The following is a 19,385-nucleotide window of genomic DNA, read 5'->3' as shown; positions in this document are numbered from 1 at the left end:
CTGGTCGAGGAGCCGCTGCTGTGGGAAACGCCGCCAGGGCCACCCCACACGACGACCAGCCTATATCTGCCTGCCAGCGATGCCTACCTCGCCAACCGACAACTCGCTGCTTTCTTACACGGGTACGCCCTGCGATATTAAACCGAACAGGCTCTGCTACTCTTTTGGGCACCGCCTAGATATTGAAAGTTTATCCGTCTCTGTTTGACCATGAATTGGAACTTTAGCAGAAAACCATTCACGGCTGAATAGAAAGTAGCTCAAAAAGAAATGCTTGAACATTTGAAAGTTTGGCTGGTTGTGTAAGGATATGATAACACGCACATAGGGAAGTTTAATTTGCATTAGATAACGAGTCGTGTAGTGGCAGCGCTAGGCGGAATGCGACGAGGAACGAGTTTGATGGAGTGGCGGTGTGCGGGGCGGCGCTGGGCGGCGAGCGCGCTGCGGCGGCGCGGCGGGTGCGCGACGTGATGTTATGTTATCGCATGCATTATTCAGCGGGTGGCGAAAGCGGCAATTTGCGACAATATCCACTGATTCGCAGAATCGCCGACTGTTGAGCCGCCGCCGAGCCATAAAACAGGATACCCGTCACTCAATAACTACGTTGAATTTAAATAAAAGCTCACGAATAAAAGACATACTTTGTACATTTTTACGAAATTGTCCATTGTTTATAATGGTACTTGGCAGTGATTTTTTGGTGGCGTGGGTAAAATATTGCTTTTACATAATATTTTTCATATTTATAATGAGTGAAGACAGAATGTTTATAAAAGTCAGTTCTGAAAGTCTTGGGACTCATTTATTTAGGCAAAGTATGTGGGCTTTGAAGACAGGTATGTTACGTATGAACACCTACCTACTACAAAATATGATGCGGTAAGAGTTAGTTGGTCACTCGATAACATTGATATTCAAGATATTTCTTCTTTTCGACGATTGAGGTTCCATTTATTTTTTATAGATTACGAAGTTTTCAGCGGTCACTGCTGTTGCTATATAAGTACAAGGAAGTCAACGGCATTGCAAAGCTAAATTCCCGTGCGTATGGCAATTATGTAGTAGCCAGGGTAAAGCCGTTAGAGACGACCGTATGGGAGAGATGGCTTATCGAAACCTTTTTGTCAGTACCTACTGATCATTATTTAGTGTTGAATTACAATTGGTTCGCTTCGTGCAGTGCTCGGAAGCAGCATACGACTTTTATGTTATTCTTATGAGTTTTTGGTGTTTAGTATAAAAATGTGTTTGGTTTAATATCATTAGCGGTTACTTTGTTAAATGTTAACTAAATATTCTGTACCGCCCTTAGGACAACAAGGAACGAAGCATGTATTCCATTCTACTATGGCAAGTCTCCCAGTTATGGCGGGAGGGATGGCCAACTGCTTCTCTATTCATTGAGTCGTTTTCCGTATAAAAAAATATAGTTATTAGTTGTTTATTAGGATTGCTGATTATTATAGAAACAAAGACTTGTACATGAAATAAATATTTTTAATTTTATGGCACTTTGAAAAAACTATGGCCGTCTCTAACGTGTTCGCCCTATACAATTGAGCATCACCGCATTCCTCCATGTTAAGGCCATATTAGTCATGATGGGTACGATGTCATCGTTAAAGTTAAAACATTGGTGTCGGAGGTATTCAGGAAGGTGTTCGAGAAGATTAGGCGCGGCAACAACGCAATATGCGGCCGACAAACCGGCCTCGATTGCGCAGAACAGCGCCACCAAGGCTGGCAGCGCCTTCCGCGACGACTTCTTCGGGGCCCGCAGCGGCCGCGCCGGTGCCAGTGGTCGGCGTCGCTCTCTCGATTTAATTATTTAACTGTGAAGGCCGATCGCCCGAGGCGGGCAGCGGGCGGTGCGCTGCGACTGGTCGGACGGGTGCGGTCCGGAAGAACGCGCAGACAGCGCGCCGCCGTCCGCTTGCCGCGCAACGCACCAGACTCCACGGCACCGCAGCGACACATCGCACACCGAGCTCACGCAACACTCAAATTTCGAAATAGACGACTTTCTCGGGTCCAGTTAGCAATGACCATCTGACCAAATAGCGTCGCTTGCGTCGAGAGCGGCCTCCAGACACGCGGACTCGGGCCCGTGCCGGCGACGGTCAGCCGCCGTCCAGCGCGCCCGACCGCTACTCACCGACCGCACTTACGAAAACTTTCGATAGGTAGGTAAATGTAATCGGTGTAACATTTTGGATATTTGCAAATCGATTTCATATCGATTGCACAAACCGAAGTCGATAAAAGAATGAACAAAGTCTCTTTCAATGTCTCAACTCTAACAATTTGGTCTAAATAAGAAAAAAGCCGAGTAAGCCATTAACAGTGATTTAATTGATTAGGTTTTCTAACGGATGAGGCACCTACTTGGTGCGTAAGCATGATGTTTGCTACGTCACTATGAGTCATATGCGCATGCGGTGAGAAATGTCGACCAGACGCATTGTCTACAACAATGGATCACTACACTGGTTAGACTTATATCTTGCCACAAAAAATTACCTCAAGTTGGTGCGACTAAACGACAGCCTTTTTTAATAACTATGCAAAGCTACGTTTGTATGAGGTCTCTTTAAATCTCAATTATTGTTTTAATAAATCTTACAATTATATCGTTCTTGTGTGCTAAATAGATCAGACATCAACATAGCTAGTGACACAGTTCAGTCACTTCACATAGTTTGGTGTCCACGATACACTATGAAAAGTCCTGTTCGATATAGTACGGAATAGCTAATGAGCTGCGGTACTATTCCAACACAGCTTTCTAAACGACTACGAAGCAGGATTTTTTTTGAAAGCCCTGTAAAGAAGATAACTCGAATCGAAACTTGAATTTCTTACTTTACTTTTTATCTAGCTCCGATCTATCAGACATGCAATGAATCGGACTGTTTTGAAGTCGACAACCAGATTCTAGCCCCTCGTTCATATTTTGGGTAACATTACCCAACTAAATGGCTTACGAACCACAGTTTTGGTTACACCCTGTTCCAACTTCTTGCTCAACATCAAAAGAGACAACAAAGGCAATTTAAACTGTTATGTCTCAACTCTGGTGTTAAGCTGTGTAACTCCTAAAAAATGCTTTTATGCTAACTTTATAAGGAGCAGAAGCAAAACAAGCCATCAATTCATTCTGATTGTGACACCGTAGATCGTTCAAAATGTCAATACCGATTTCGAAAGGTGCCTAACGTATAGGTACGAAACGGTGGCAAATGCGATCCCGTATCGGGCATGCGAGTTGGCCAGAGCACTTCTTGCTCAGTCCGCATTCCTCGCCCCTTGAATTCCGTACCGCAGACCCTATCGTACACGGCTCTACGTATGCTGTACGTACTAACATGCACACTTTCATTGAAATCAGTTTTAGATTCCGAATAATAATCAAATGAGACAAATGTTAAATATTTTCGGAACATTAGATTTACATAATTTACTTCTGATATATTGAGATCCTGAAGAAGCGCGGTTTCGTTTATATGTTCCTGAAGATATCGTTTGTGTTCGTGTAGCAGTTTGTCGTAAGTGTCCAATTCTCACCAACTGTTTCCGCCGATGATAGATAAAAATGTCTGTTTGACGTCAGCAACATTCACCACATTTTATGCTGCGTCTGCAAATGTGTACTGACTAACGTTTACTTATACGGTCAATTTTCAGTTCTTTATCGTGACGTTGGCTACGTAATCCTTTTCAGAAAGGAACAGTAATTCTTGAGTACATGAAAACTCACAGAACCTCAGTGATGGAAAACCGTAGACTTGGATTTAGTTTTACTCTCCCATGTCCCATAAAAGTCCTCCTCATATACAAAAAAAGTAATGTTCAGGTTACTTTTTTAGGCGACGTATCATCCCCTTCTAATAGATGGCGATAGAATCTTACCATACTCGACAGCGTCTCTATACCAAGCACGCTGCTTAGCTGCGCAGTTAGATGTAATTAGCAGCCAAGAATTCTATAAATTGCAGAGTAATTGCGTTTCATCGAGTAAATGCTTAGTTGTAAAAACGTATGATCGTTTAATTTTCCGCGGTCGCGTGCAACGTGTCTTAAGGTTGGGGTACACGGCACGAGCGCCCGGCCGGGGTCGTCGCTCGGCGCACATTCCCGGCCTACTCCGCGGCCAGGATTCCCACTCGAGCACATTCTTACAGCCACTGCCAGCTAAGGAGCTACGAAGTAGCCACACAGGACTCCGATTTTCTCCTCATTTTGGATGTGCTACTTTGTATTTTACTGAGTTTACGCCACATATCTTCCAATCTCTGTTATTTACTGGTAAGGAATGATGAGACGTAGGACTTCAGGATCTTTTAAGTGCGATGTTTTTAGTCTTCACACCACCTTCATTTCTTTAAACAGAAACCTTCATTTCCGAGATGTTTTCATCAGACATTTTGATACAACTTTTTAACAGTGTCATCATCCAGTTGTTACCAAAATGAGCTCTCTTTACAAGTTGGTAGTCTACCAGTTCACAAGTTGCCAAGTCACAAAACGTGAACAGCAAATCGTCTTTGAAAAGACAATTCGTCATAAACATAACGTATCTCTCTTGAAGGCAGACGGCGAATCCGTTTCCGCGTTCCTCAATAAAAGATTTTTAGCATTCTTTAAAGGCATAACGATTATGTACCGCGTTAGTTTATAAAAGTTTGTTAGCATTCTTCAAAGGCATATCCATTACCGTGTTTCGTAGCTCGTTAGTCGCGGGCTGTGCACCGGCGAAGCGGCGCCAGGGCAGCGGTTCCGAGAACACGACGGAATGCGACTATTTACAACTTTTACCTATTTGGTAACGTTTACAATGCGTGCACGTACCACAATGCCTAAGTAACCTTTTGCTCTGACAATTTAAATTTATTTAGAGTGTGTTCGCTTCATGACAAACGTTTTAGGATAAATCTTACTATAATACAGCTTTCAAGTAGATTGTTATACGTAATTAGCAATATTATAGATTGCTTTTCCTACTTAAGACTTACAGAGGTTAAGGAAAATGTGGTAGGTTAAAATAATCTGCATAAGTGTACAAATTTCTAGTTGCCGGAGGGACATCAAAAATCTGTGCGTGTTGAGCCGAGTTGGTCGGGCCGGCAACAGTCGCTAAATGAATTAGCCTGAACAGGAATGGGGTCGTCCAGTCTGGTTGCGTTGGCATCCGGCCTAACGACGAGCGGGCGCATTCTCTAACCGCGCGCCGTGCTCTAACTGCCGCCCGGCAAACTTGCTGCCACCATGTGAACCCTATTCCACAAACCAGTACGTGGAATCTTGTCAAACATTCATATATCATGACTTTGACAATTCGCTAAGTGACCTCTGAAATGTGGTCCTACGTATAACGACAGATATGAAACATGACAGTGAATAAGAAAGCGTTATCAGAATTATGTTCTTTTTGTATAAACTGAAATGTTTCTACATTTACATAAATATGCAAATCGCGTCAAGACAATTTGAAAGTATTCTCTTTGTTTAAATGTCGTATTCGTGGTACGTCGCTCGCCTAATATGTTTAACTTTTCTTTTAGGGGTTGGGGACATTGACCTGCGTAGCTGTACAGGTCGTGGTTATGATTTGCGAAATGTTGCTCACCAGAATGCTCTCCAGACGGAGAAGCCGGCAGCTTGTAGCGGCAAGCTGACAGCCAGCCCTTCAGGGAAGTTCTGGATGCCGATGCCTAGCGCCAGATTTCTGTGGACAAACAAAAAACTCAATTACAATAAACACTTTTTGTGGCCCCCTTAGGTACCATATCTCTGGAAAATGTAACCTATATGCTAATTGTTTTATGCGGACCTACCGTCAGATCAACTATTCACATACAATGTGTAACTGCAAAATAGAATAGTCTGATGACACCGTTACAAGGCATAAGCTTGACGTTTTCAAGGGAGAAATCGACGATGATTGCGAAAATGTTTGAGAAATAAAGCGGCGACCTTGTGCGAATGTGATTATTTTATTGCTTTTCCTTAGAATCAATGACTTGAAATGTTTAGACACTGATTAATTACATGAAACGTCATAAGAAGGGAAAAGTTTTTTAAATCATGCAATTAAGTGCGTATTAGTAATTATTTTTAATGACATCCTGAAACTGCGTACAAATATAAATGACAGTGTTGGTTTAGTAATAAGTTAAGGGATATTATAAATTGCATATCAAATAAATAATCGCCTATCAATAAATACTCATCATTTATATTCTTTTTACATCAAATAACTTACTTCACTACAAATAAACTAAATGTTTAACAAAACTCAAACTGCAGATAATTCGAAATGATACATCAATATGACATTGCTCTTTTTATTATAATGCAATACAGTTAAATTTATTCTTGTACAAAAATACTACATACATAGCATTAATACTGACTGCACAGCAAATTTTCCATATTTCATAGCAAAATAACTATCCCAGTCGCATATTAACCAGTAAGTACAACAAAACCTATTCATCATATTTGTCTTAATTTTCAAGAAGCCATGCTCGGCCAATTTAATGATTATTATAACAAAAAAATCCTGTCACATTGCATTATTTCTAAAACCAGAACAAATTAACTGAAAAGGTTCGCGGCTTCGCGCGCTTTTTCATCACTGGAGTGCAGAGTGGCGCGAGCGAGTAAGATAGAGTTCAATTAAAAAACATTGTATTAAAAATTTAAGCTAGTAACGAAAACGAATCGCTGCAAAACCGACTCCACGTAGTCTTGTTTGCCCTACCCCTAGAGTGCAATTCAAAACCGCGTAGGCGCGGAGGGGCGAGGCGGCCTGCGAGCTGAGGAGCAGGTAGTTTTAACGCTCGCCGACGCGGTTGAGGCTGGCCGGCTCTGCCGGCCAGTAAGCCGAAGCTGCGGTGGTGAGCGTGAAAACCATCTGCGACGATAAGCTCGCATGGGACCGCCGGAGCCCCGCAGCGCCGGAGCCGTGACAGAAGCCATGCTTGCTGCATGTTGCATGCTTACTTCCATGTTGCATGCCTGCTTACATGCTGCATGCCTGCTTGTATGCTTCAGGCTTGTTTGCATGCTTCTTACAGGAAAATAAAAATTCCAAAACTAGGCCAAAAGATGATTCTGACTATAAACATTCTGAAATATGATATTATAGTAGTAGCCTTTTAATGACTACTTATATGAAATGTATGCTAAAAGGAAATACTGACAATGACTGACAATGCACCAGCCCCATTTTTTTTAAGAACTATAGTATGTATGTGCAAGCATATCATCGGACTTGCGATCCGACTCAAGTACGTGGCGCCACCTGCAGAAGCTAAAAATGTTGCCTATTGGGCAAAAAAGGAGGCGTGAACGCTTATAAATAATTCAATAAATTACAATTTTGTATTTAATTTTATATTTTTTTGCTGATCTCATTATGCCGTAATTAATAAATAATAAGATGACTGTGACTAATAAAAAGCTGTTTTATTCAGAAAAACTGCTGTAAATAATATAAAAATAGAAGCTATATTTAAAAGAAAAAGAGTTAACATGTATAATGTGCATTAAGATTATTAGCTGTGCATTGATGAAAAAGCTTTTGCTTTAGGAAAAATCGCTGTACGCTGCGAAAATAAATTGTAGTGTGTTTAGTGATATTTTGAGTTGAATATTTTGCTGTGCAATCAGTAATTTTGATGGGAATTCGGAATCTTATTGCATAGAAAAAGGATATTTTTTGATTTGCGTTTAAATACTACCCATAAGTTAACATTAAGTAAACGTAGCACGAATACAGAATAAGATCATAATCAGGAGAACATAAAATGTGTACGATGTTAACATTAAGTAGCATGTATATCGTAACAAATAGAAGCAATAGCGGATATGTGCTGACACTGGCACATTCCTCTGCGCCGCGTCCCCCCTGCACCTGCCACCCTGGCCGCGAACCGCTCTAGGAATGCGACTAACTGTACTCCGCAGCCTCGGTCACCGTTAAACTCAACTGTTCCCGCGATGCAGCTAAAACTTAGCTCTCGTCATGTATTACGTAATGACGTAATAATATGCTATTCGCTGATTTCGATCGCCTTACTTAAAACGACCGTTAACTATGTCGGGGTACCAATCAAAGGTTCCTTTGTACTCGCTAACGTAACTGTATTACAGTAAGTATTTCAGACTGCCTCGTCTGAATGACGACATAAGGAAAACTGTTTTCTGAGGATTGATTTCAGTGGAAGCGTTAAGTAGCGCGAGTGTTTGTGGAATCAGTCGGATCAAAAGGGTTTATTGTGTGTTTTATTAGGACTCATTTCCGACTACGAGATCTTCGCAGGTTCGCAGTCAGATTATGTACCTTGCTACTTACATTCGAATGCTTACGCAAGAAAGAGAAGGCCACAAAGCTTTTCATTTAATATGACTTTAACGGGACACATTGAAGTACCATGACAACTAAAAGTACTAATAGCGACGTAAACGGAAGCCTCGGGAATTCCTGTTAAAATGGTTAAGTTAATAAACATGCACGGCGGCGCGAGCCTTTGAGCTCGGTGAAAGCTGCCTCGTGCGCGTGCGACACACCGCACACGGTACAACACTCATCAATTGAGTTTAAACTTCATCGGAACCAAACAGGACAGATGTACTTCAACTATTTATTTAGAAAATCACTTCGAGAAGTTATTTTTAAGAAATTGTATTAAATAGGAAGATGGCTTAAAATTTGAGATGGCAACCTGTGGTAGTATGTGGTATCATGACAACCAACAATGAGCAATGTAGGGACAAGCCATTACAGCGACTCCAAATTTCGGGAACGAGATGGAGAATATTGGTGATGGATATGGACATCCTTTGTGTCTTAAGTATAAATAGAAACAGTAAATGCATCATCGACATAAAACCTCATAGATTGCTCGTGGCAGATGACACCTAATAGTAGTGGACGAGGTGATGGTACCTGTATTTTTGATAGACAGTAGGTACTTAGTACCGATAATCTTACCCTTAGGACTGAAGTAGTAGAGAATATGTAAATTAAGCATTCATTTACGCGCACATTAAGACTCTTAGGAAAGAAGCGGAAAGAGGAAGACAAGCCGATTTGCTGAAGAACTCCCCAAAGTTTTAGTACCTATGTACAAAGTAAATGCTTAATACGCCTACAACGCTACAGGTACCTAAATGGTTATGACTGGATTGGACTCAACAGGATAAACATAAAAGAAAACCCAATTTAATAAACATGCAAAGGTGCTCCTAGTACTCTCTAGGTACCTAAGTATTTCGATATCGTTATTAGTTAGTTAAAAAAATAACGTCACTGAGAGCATTTAGATACGTTGATGATATTATTGATGTTTTATCGAAAGATGTAATGGTAAATGTATGTAGATAAATAAATAAATAAAAATAAATAAATAAATTTCTAGCACTGCTTCTAGTAAGCCATCTTTGGTTAAAGAATCTTTCTTCAGCTGATTGAATTGGATTCCAATAGTTTAGAGTTTCCAGAATTTATTTAGTGTCAGTCCTTCTAAATCACATAGCTTATTGAAAATTTAAAGTATTTACTTAAACGACAATCATACAACACATTCCAACCCACAAATATCAGGTTTCATATAATGATGCTTGGAAAACAACAATTGATTTGAAGTTATAATGGATCTTTGTTATATATATTTTGTATTATGTAAACTCATGTAACCCCATGTAAACTTATCTGCTTTTAAGATTCATATTTTTCATTCGGTAATTGCAGCAAGTATTTCCCGATCATGAAGAGATATTATTTATGATACAATTACGAAGCTTCGACTATGAATTACCAATGACTAACTGGCCTGAAGTCAATTGTAAATTCAAATTGGCTTTGTACCGGGGCTACGTCTGACTAAGCTGTTCAGAGAGATATGTAAACTACAAGTTATAACTTATGCAGTGGCGGCAGAAAAAAGTCATCTTACGCTTCATCGCTTCAACTGTTTACTGTGTCACGGAAACGGCTGCGGTGTGCGGCCTATTATGTCAACCAATACCTATAGAATTTTATAAGTGAATGGAGTAACGCTGACTCCGGATACATCCGAATTCCAATTACATCACAGACGGGTCCATTTCACTTTCCGACCTACCCGGAAGTGAATTCCTAAGCACGAGCATACGGCGCGGCCGAATTTTCAGCGACGCGAGCTAAACTAGACTTTGTGCTCGTAATCATAGAGCTCTCATAGCGAGCTGCGGCAGAAAGTCTTCGAGGCACGCACGAAACGACGAAGCGGATGTGAACGTTAGCAGACGCCGCTCCAAAAGTGACTCAGTTGTGTTGCACTAAAGTGCAAATTGTGATGATGGTGAGAGCGACAGTCGCGAAAGTAGTGGCAACTTTCACGGCACGATGGGGGCGCATGAGGCGGCTGCGCGGGGCCCTGCCGACGGCCCATTGACGACACCGTGACCTACATACCGCAGCTCCATTCATACCGTGGCCTCGCCAAGCGCGCACGCACAGGACTCTAGCCCGCACACTTGCCGCTGTTACAGCGACACCGGAATTTCCATCGGCCACTTACACAACTCGTGTCAGTCGCTGTCGCAATCGGACCTGCGCACTGGGCCGAGGTCGCACCACCATCACCACACTTGTTCAATTAGAGCCTCCAATAATATCTTCAATCGACCAAAATGTATTATGAGAAAACTAAAGCCACTCCAAATTATAAATAAAACATTAGGTAATAGCTATTAAGATAGCAATTAGCTAGACCATATAATGATAATTACATAATATTGTTTCAATATGAAACTGAAACATCTGGCGTGCTAATTGATCATCTAACGAGTAGGTAACGACGAGACAGTCTGTGTCAGCAAAGGTTTGACGTGACAAGTCAATATCGTGTCTCTCACGTCCTAATTATATACAATTTATGTATGAAATTCGCACGTTTTATAATACATGACTCTTAATTATACAACATTGACCTGGCTCATACCTTCGTAAAACTACAATAATCCTAGTAATCTGCAATTGCGGATTGCGTAATTAGGCAAGCATTCATCGCAGTCTTCGATTGTAAAATCTGTCTGAGATGCATATTGCATGATTCTGTCGCAATTTCCTGATATTTATAGCAAAAGGGGGCCATTACTAGCAGACCTAGACAAAAACAAAACGATAACGTTAGGATGTTTACAAACTTTCCATAACGAATGTCTCAATTTATGAATGCCGTCGCGCTGCGAGGACTAGAACTAGTTTCATCCATTTCTTGTAAAAGCTCTCCAAGAACAAAGCATTCGCGTCAATGAGTTATCTAAGCAATTAGATTAGGTCGTAAGACGCGAAATATTCTGATTTAAAATAATATTATGATGTATCTATCTAGTCAACCTTGGGAGGTGGCAATGAGTGAATTGTCGACGAGTATTTACTGTACCTAGCGAATATAAGGTGGTAGATGAATTAGCAATACGAGGTGGTTGCGCTAGGTATCGAGGCTTGCGGGGGGCGCAGGGGCGGCGGGGCGGCGCGTGGCTGCCAGACAGCGGGGCTCCGCATGGGAGGCTAGCACCAGCCTCTTGCATCGCTCGCTGCTCAACGTCGCGACAGCTTCACGCGCTGCTCCACTTTGATTCAAATTGCATATTAAGCCACGTTTACACGACACTTTAGCGAACAACATGTTAACTAGCTTGTGAGAACATTTCTGTTGACCTAGCCGAATTAAATAGGTACTTTAACACATCATGTCCGGCATAGCAACGCGTCACAAGTATAATTCAAGTGCTTGAGCAAAGATAAAACGTACCTAATACAAATATTGTGGGAATTAATAAAGGAACTAACTACCATTATTGAATTTACAAAGCCATCAGCCAACGGCCGAAAGAAGCATATAGTCTAAACAAGTACAATACTAAGTCAAGTCTGTCTATGTATGCCTTTGTTGCCGTATTACATGCTTTGAATATCAAACAAAGAACATAAATATTGAAATTGGGTAATTAAGATTAATCACATGAAAAACTATATCTTAGCAACTCTACACAAGGAAGGCACTTCGTTAAAAGTCATTTAATGACAGTATAATATCAATCTAAGTTGGCGCCACAGTCTACTTGCATAAACAAAGAGAGTGCGATTGTAACGCAATGTAGATCACTGAAACGCGCTTAGAATACAATCCTAATCGAAAACATTCAGTGCATTTGAATACTGCCATCTGATATTATGATTCTACTCACGAATGCAAATCTGCTTCTAATGACTTTATGAGCAAAAACTTTTTGGATTTCTTTAAACCCATTATTGTGAGAGATGGATATGGAGAACTAGCTGAACTGGTAGTCCAGCAACCAGTTTTACCTAGGGGTATTGGGTTTCCCAGGTAACAGTATTGAGGAGATCAGATAGGCAGACGCTCCTTGTTAAACACTGGTACTCAGCTGCATCCGGTTAGACGAAGCCAACTACAACATGTTGGGAAAAAGACTAGGCAGATGGCAGATAGATGTGATGGAGAACTACAGGGCAGATGAACAGAACATTGCCTTGTCCACTAAACACGTACCACACAGGAATTACAAAATGGTGCCAGAACATCAAAAAACAAATGATGTCTTCAACAGCAGATTGTCTTGACTATAACAAAGAAGATTAACCTGAATACTTAAGACTCAAAACGTACATGTGTTGAAGTACATGTGTGTGTATTGTAACAAGCACTCATGAACATTCCGAATGATACCAAACCAAACTTGCCTACTTAACCATACTATTTCCATATGGAGATATGTATGGAATGGTTGGAATGTAATATCTATTGAATGAGAGAGCAATTAATAATCAACATTGGAAAGCGTAAAAGATTACACGAGAGCCGACGAATTCCTTTGCAGCGCGCAGTCGGTTGCGGCGTTCATCAATAGCAGGACATTAACCAACTTCACCGCGGGACAGATGAGAAGCATCAATAACGACAAACCGATTGCCAAACAAAATTTACACCGCATTCAGTTCACTAACTGTAAAAAGGCATCATTAAAATGACTAATCAAACGATCGACGCTCAGGAATCTAGTAAATGTTAATTATATGTCGGAATTTATTGAAATTATTCGAAATAAAATTAATTCTTGTTGTGATATTTAGTAAAAGAGAGGTTTGGGTCGATTTTGGAGAAGTGGAAGGCTCCCACGGACCGGTTGAGGTAAGTGGTCCATCAACCTCTGCGGTTGGACGAACGCTCCGCTCGCCGCCGCCGCCGCCGCTGCCGCCGGTGCTTGGGACTTGGGCCCGCGCGCACAGCCCGTCAGACGCCCTTCACTATGTGCGCGCACTTCTAACCGTACACTCATTAGGAAAAACAACAAGCGCATTATGTATGAGCACATTCACAGACACCTGGATAGTTCTTGATTTTACCTCTTTATCGTCTAAAATATTAAGAATGTTGAAATACCAACTAAATTAGCAGAAGTTGCCAATTAGAAAACATCAAGAGAAGATAAAAGATAAACATTCACTACTTATAGCTATCAATTTTTCACACAAGATTCATGGCATTTGCTTCTAAATTCAATGATGATAGCAAACAAAGATAAAACAGTTGCAATGTATAAAATTAACTACCTACTAACTCCAAACTTTTCCCGAAATATAGAAAACCCAAATAGAAGCGCAAAACTGAAGAGACTAATGAGTATCAGTAACATCAAAAGATTCAGTCCATCCTTCAACGGCTCTAAGACTTTACAACCCCTAACGTAGCAAAAATCATGATTAAGATCTACAGTTTACTGAAGATAAGGCTTTTAAAGCTATAGATCCCCTAAATACGACCATAATAATGTACAAGGGATGTCAGCAAAATACAAAAGGCAGTGGTTGTTCAGTCAAAACTAAACACAGCAAGAAGGAATAAGGAAAGCCTTCATTACGTACCTAGAAATACGACTCCAAAGATGGCATTTCAATATTAAACACCAAAATTCATGATTTAATATGAAGAAGAATCAGTCTAAAAGAGCTATGTAGACCAATATAAATACCGCTGAACACTCCATTTAGCCAAATACCTCGACTTGCAATGCTTTTCTCTTAGTTAACGGAACAAAACGGACCACTTTCGAAGAGTTCCGTTTAAGTTATAGCTTCAAGCGAAATCGTTACTATGCATCAAACTTGAAGGCACACGCAGGAATGTGGCCGCAAAGTATTATGTTCTCCGACAGTGACAATTGTATCTAAGTATAGTACCGTTTGATGTCGCTGATAAACCGGGAAGGTTAAACCAGAAGCAGTTATTACAGAGTGTTTTTAAAATCTCAACACATAAGGCGCACCTTGGTTTGTAACTTTCCCAAAAGTAGAAGAAAATACCGTTAAGGCTGCTTTGAGGAACCCAATGTCCAGGCGCCATGATGGGATAATGATTTGAGGCTTTAGACTCAGAAGAACGATTGTATTGCAAATAGTAATGACTTTGACATAGATCTGTGTACTCACAGTTATTATAGGAATAAGGACTATACAGACTAAAAAATAAGTTAATGTTTAAATTGCAGTCAGACTTTTGAAGCAAGTGAGTTAAACAATACGTCTGTTGTCCCTACTTGTATCAAAGACTTCAGAACAGCAAGTATAGGAGGGATTTTTCCTGTATGCACTCACAATGTGAGCAATATCAAGCCAGCGAACTAAGAACCGTAATAAAGGCTCAATCTTCTAAGAACCTATCGATACTTTAAACCGCCCATGTTTTCAGCTGCTAAATAAGCTGTGGCGTTAAAACGAAGTAAGTCAAGGTACCTAATCGTAATAACGCGGTAGAACTGTTTGTGTTAAAGCAAACCCTTCGGTGAAGTGCATCGAGATCGGCGTCGGCGCCGCTCGCGTCACGCGACCGCATTCCATTGCGCGGGCGCCTTCATTCATGTCGTGATACTAGGGCTGCCAGTAATCCAACTTGAATCCCGGAATTCTAATGCCAATGAATAAGTTCCTTGAAGTTATTTGAATTTACATAAATACCAAGAGAACTAGTATGATAAACATCATTAGGATTATTGCCCTATTTGTTTTAATTTCTTGATAAGTTATTTTTTCATATTCTTATCGCTAGTTTTCCTTGTTTTCCGACTAGTTTGCCTGACTTATTTGCTGCTCACATAAGCACCCACTAGGAAGTAAAATAAGTACCTGTATTGAGGTTGCCAGCAAAAGAGTAGCAGTGATTCCTCTTGGATATCGATAAAGCAAATGGTTAAAGAAAAGTTGAAGCTATGAGAATCAATCAGTTCTATCTGGTATGCGTTTACTTAATATTACATCTTAAGATTGGCATGTAACTCTAATAAAATAGTTTTTAATTAGCGCTGTTCAATATATGCAAATTCCACGGGACTAGGCTAGGTGTGGGAATGCAAGCCCTATGCACGAGCGAGAGGTCGCAACGAGACCTTTGGACGGAACGAGAAAGGCGACGTGCGCCATTACCCAGTATGGGAACGCAATTCGTAGACGCACGCGCACGTATTTGATGCCGGACTTGCTGCGTTCCATCTCGCGCCCGTTTCCCGGCATAGCCGCGTCCCTGTCACTCACTAGGAGAATTTCCTTTCGGCGCAGTATCTACTGATGCGTCTGTTTGCATACTAGCGGTGTGATTTGATCGATCGCCGGTTTCCTGTGAGAAAAACAGGTTGTTTGTCAAGTCAGGTGGTGCGGTGCCTTACCGTTAATTCTTTGTGTGTGTCCGGACCGCACGCAATGCGTCTAGCCTATGTGGACTTGTACGGTTTATACGCAATAAAGTTTGTAACGTAAACAATAGTTGGCAGCCAAACAATATTAACTTGCCTTATCTACATCGTGGCTTTTGCGTTCTTATTGTCGTACTATAAAACAATGACCAAAATTGAGTTCAATGTAGCTACCCTTTACAAGTGTTCATAGCGAATCATAGCGCAAACTCCAAACCTCATAAACAAGAACAATGCAATAAGTGAATCCCAGTGTAGGTACGTCCACACAAAGTATGTGAATGTGAGGTGGTGGCTATGCAATATGCAGGTACATAAATAGCGACTGTTACAAAAAGGACCTGACTTGAAATTTTTAGCAGCTCCACGTATCTAGAAACATGAAACGTTTCACGAGCAATACAAGAATAGAGTATTGTCGCCCCGATACAGTTACGCTTAGTCACATCCGCCTATAAACATAGGTACACAATACAATAGCGAGAATTCTAAAAATAGGAGCAAAATGAACAATGAGACTTTCTTCTAAGAAACTGTTGCCGCTTAGCGCCTCTCTTATCCATATTTATATGTTTATTTAAAGTTTTTCGAAACGCCAATATAAGCAAAAAACAACAACCGTCCGCGCGCTACTTAGTCATCTCTGTAAAAGCAAGCAAGTATTACCTTATAAAATTAATAATAATTAATTGACCTAATTGATTCAAAGGATCTCTTATTTGGAAACCTCAGGTAGATTAATAATTTCTCAAAACCTACTCAAGCTCCACATGTCCCTATAACTTAATAAGTAGTGACTGATTGCACCCGAAGACAAATCAAATGTAGAAGAAACTAGACAGACACTTTCGTAGCTTCTGTCTAGCTACTCTAAATAAACACCATGTGCAACACAGACACAACAGAATGTGAGATGAATTACCAAAGCGAAAGATACAAAACCAGCACCAACTTAGTACACGAAGGAGGCTTCAATAGCAGCCAGACAGTGATAATGAAGGAGCATTCGAGATAATAACCGTTTCATATAAAAGCCTGTAACAGACCGAACTGTCTGTCGATTGCACTTTCAAGTATGCGACGGACAGTTTATTTTATATCACAACCTGGATTGTTGCCAAAAATGTCACAATAAGGAGAAAAATGTAAACACAGCCGCATTCTAATTCAAAAATAAGGTCGTCTCGTCTCCCTGTCCGTGAACGAGCCGAGGATGTCTCGCCAAAACAAAACTCGTGTTACCTACGAGTGCAGGGATTATTTCTGTGCAGACTCATTTATAAATACTTTAATGCTCTCAGACGACAAGACTAATGCTCTACAATATATTGAGACTAGTGCATGCCGCGACACTATACTCACATATTTATTAAAAGCTTTCTTTCGTAAGTTCCAAAGAGTCGTCACGCAAATATCGCAGTCTGCGCTCAGATCTTAAATAAAACGTCTGCGCCCGTGTTTACTTACATACAAAGCATGTGCATGAGTCCTTTCAGACCACATTTCATTAGCATGTAAACGATGAGCATCAGATATGCACCATTTAGCTAGTCTTCAACCTTTCTAATGCTAAATCTTCAGACCTTTTTGAGCATTTTGCTTCAGCGTGAGGTTGAAACAATTCGGAAACCTAATTTCGTAATATTCATGTTCAAGCCCTTTGTCAATCGCGTCAGCTATGCAAACGAATATGATGTCATGGCTGAGCAATATGCATAGGTACCTATCTGGCAAGTAGTTAAACAGATTATGTAGGTACGAGCGAAGGCGCCATTGCGGATTTCCTTCGGCGGTGCAGCATTCCTCGCGAGCCTCCGTCGTTAGTCAGCATCGCGTTTTACCGATAATCGCGCGAAGGTAATCGTTCGCATGTTGAACAGGTGAATTATGAATGGGACACGTCATTACACCCACGTGCGTGTCCGTGAAACCGCGGGCCCGGTGACACAGCAGGCGCCACCGACTGCTCACTGCACCAACAGAAGCCGAAGATACACACGATACTACCTACTTTATAACACGAGGGTAAAAAATTCAAAGCTCTTTACAAGTTAAATTGGCTTATTCAAATTCCTAGAAGCACATCTCAGCAGAACAAATCAACTGCACAACGCTTTTGATAGGCGATTACATTGACATTTCCTTAAACTTTCACTAGGAATATTGCAAAGTTTTTACGACAGTGATTGGTAATAGCAAGACATTTTCCCTTGCCTCCTACTTAGTATTTAGTCCAACTACAAAAGGCAAGGCGTCGAACCGCTGCTGTTATGGCATATTGATGACAAGGTGTATAATGTGCGAACTGAGTCATCCATTCATATCACCAAAGAAGGTAAGCGGCAACATCGTTTTGGAATGTATAGGTAGATTTACTCACCAATAAGTCTTAATAATCACACAACTTATTCATGCTATACTTGGAAAAATTGTGCATATGAAGAGAACCGGTCCGAGATGGTAAACAATCATGAGTCATGGATATCTGCAGTAAATAATTACTTATTCATATTATAAAAATAGTTGCGGATTTTCCTGTTGCAGGCTGTACGCGAGTGAGACACGAGAACATCAGTGCTGCATTCAGTCGCGTCGTGACTTATTGATTTGGTTCTCTTTGGCTGGCAGAGTGCGGCTTTTTCATTTTATTTGGAATGGTTGAATAACATAACAAGAGTGTACTTATCTATAAAAATAAATGAATCGTTTGCTAACGTCATGTCTGAAGTGCAACAATATAAATTGTTTGTTACCGGTGTGTTTAATAGGCAATTAGATGGTGGTGTGACGCGGGCAGCATAACGCATGCGCGTGCGCAGCTGACGTGTGGCGCGCACCCACCACGCACTAATTGATTCAGTTAAACAATGCCGTGTAAGAAACTGCAATGAATTTATGTAACTCATGATCAAGAGCACATGCTAGCTGCGCTAACACAAGTAAATAGTTTGCTAACGCTATAGCACCTCACACATCTGTACACCTACACTAGTCTGCGCAAATGGTCCAATGCACTATGTTCTACTGGCTCTCAAAAGCTGTTGTTTTGTACGATTAATAAAAAAGTTTGGATTCAAAAGCACGTCGATAAATAGCTGTCATTCCCACTAATATTTTGGGTATATCTTTATCCTATGGTGTGAACAAGCTCATAATACTTAAAGCGTTTAAAATAAAACAAAGCGAACATCGTCCGGCCGTGAGCAGCTTTAGTTCAGGAGCCCAATGTCCGGCGCGCGGCGATGCGCAGGAAATCGTAAAAGCTCATATAGAGCATCATCGGCGCGAGCGCATCTTCCGGTAAGGCGCTTTCCGACGTCTCGCGCGCACACTTCCGCCTTCCATCGCACTTTACGATTGAGTCCGGCGTTTACTGAACTCCTCTATTTCAGGAAATTATGTTATAATGCATTAATGGGTAACGCGAACCCAAAAGATGTGTTAGGAACGCATCTTTTGAGATTGAAAGGACAGTGATAAGAAAGATTACAAAGGTTGTGATGGTTGGAACTGGAATTGAAATAAGTTGGGGGCAATTCAAGTCTTAGACCTCGTTATGTAGGTAATTGCACACCTAGGTATATCACTTCATTTGGCACTAGAAGTAGGAGTCATAA

The 19,385-nt window shown here is 41.0% G+C and overlaps 1 protein-coding gene across 1 annotated transcript in view; it reads right to left on the bottom strand.

Moving 5' to 3' along the window:
- The window catches only part of LOC110379617 (zinc transporter ZIP11), a 42,269-nt gene that overhangs the window by 11,002 nt on the left and 11,882 nt on the right, over nt 1-19,385 (bottom strand). Inside the window, exon 5 of the mRNA XM_021339354.3 lies at nt 5,633-5,731. Coding sequence (XP_021195029.1) covers nt 5,633-5,731 — 99 coding nt within the window. The remainder of the gene's footprint in view (nt 1-5,632; nt 5,732-19,385) is intronic.

The sequence above is a fragment of the Helicoverpa armigera genome, chromosome 11 (genome assembly GCF_030705265.1).
Source record: "Helicoverpa armigera isolate CAAS_96S chromosome 11, ASM3070526v1, whole genome shotgun sequence".
Taxonomy (NCBI): Eukaryota; Metazoa; Arthropoda; class Insecta; order Lepidoptera; family Noctuidae; genus Helicoverpa; species Helicoverpa armigera.
The sequence above is the reverse complement of the archived record's forward strand: the minus strand, read 5'-3'. Positions and strand labels throughout refer to the sequence as shown.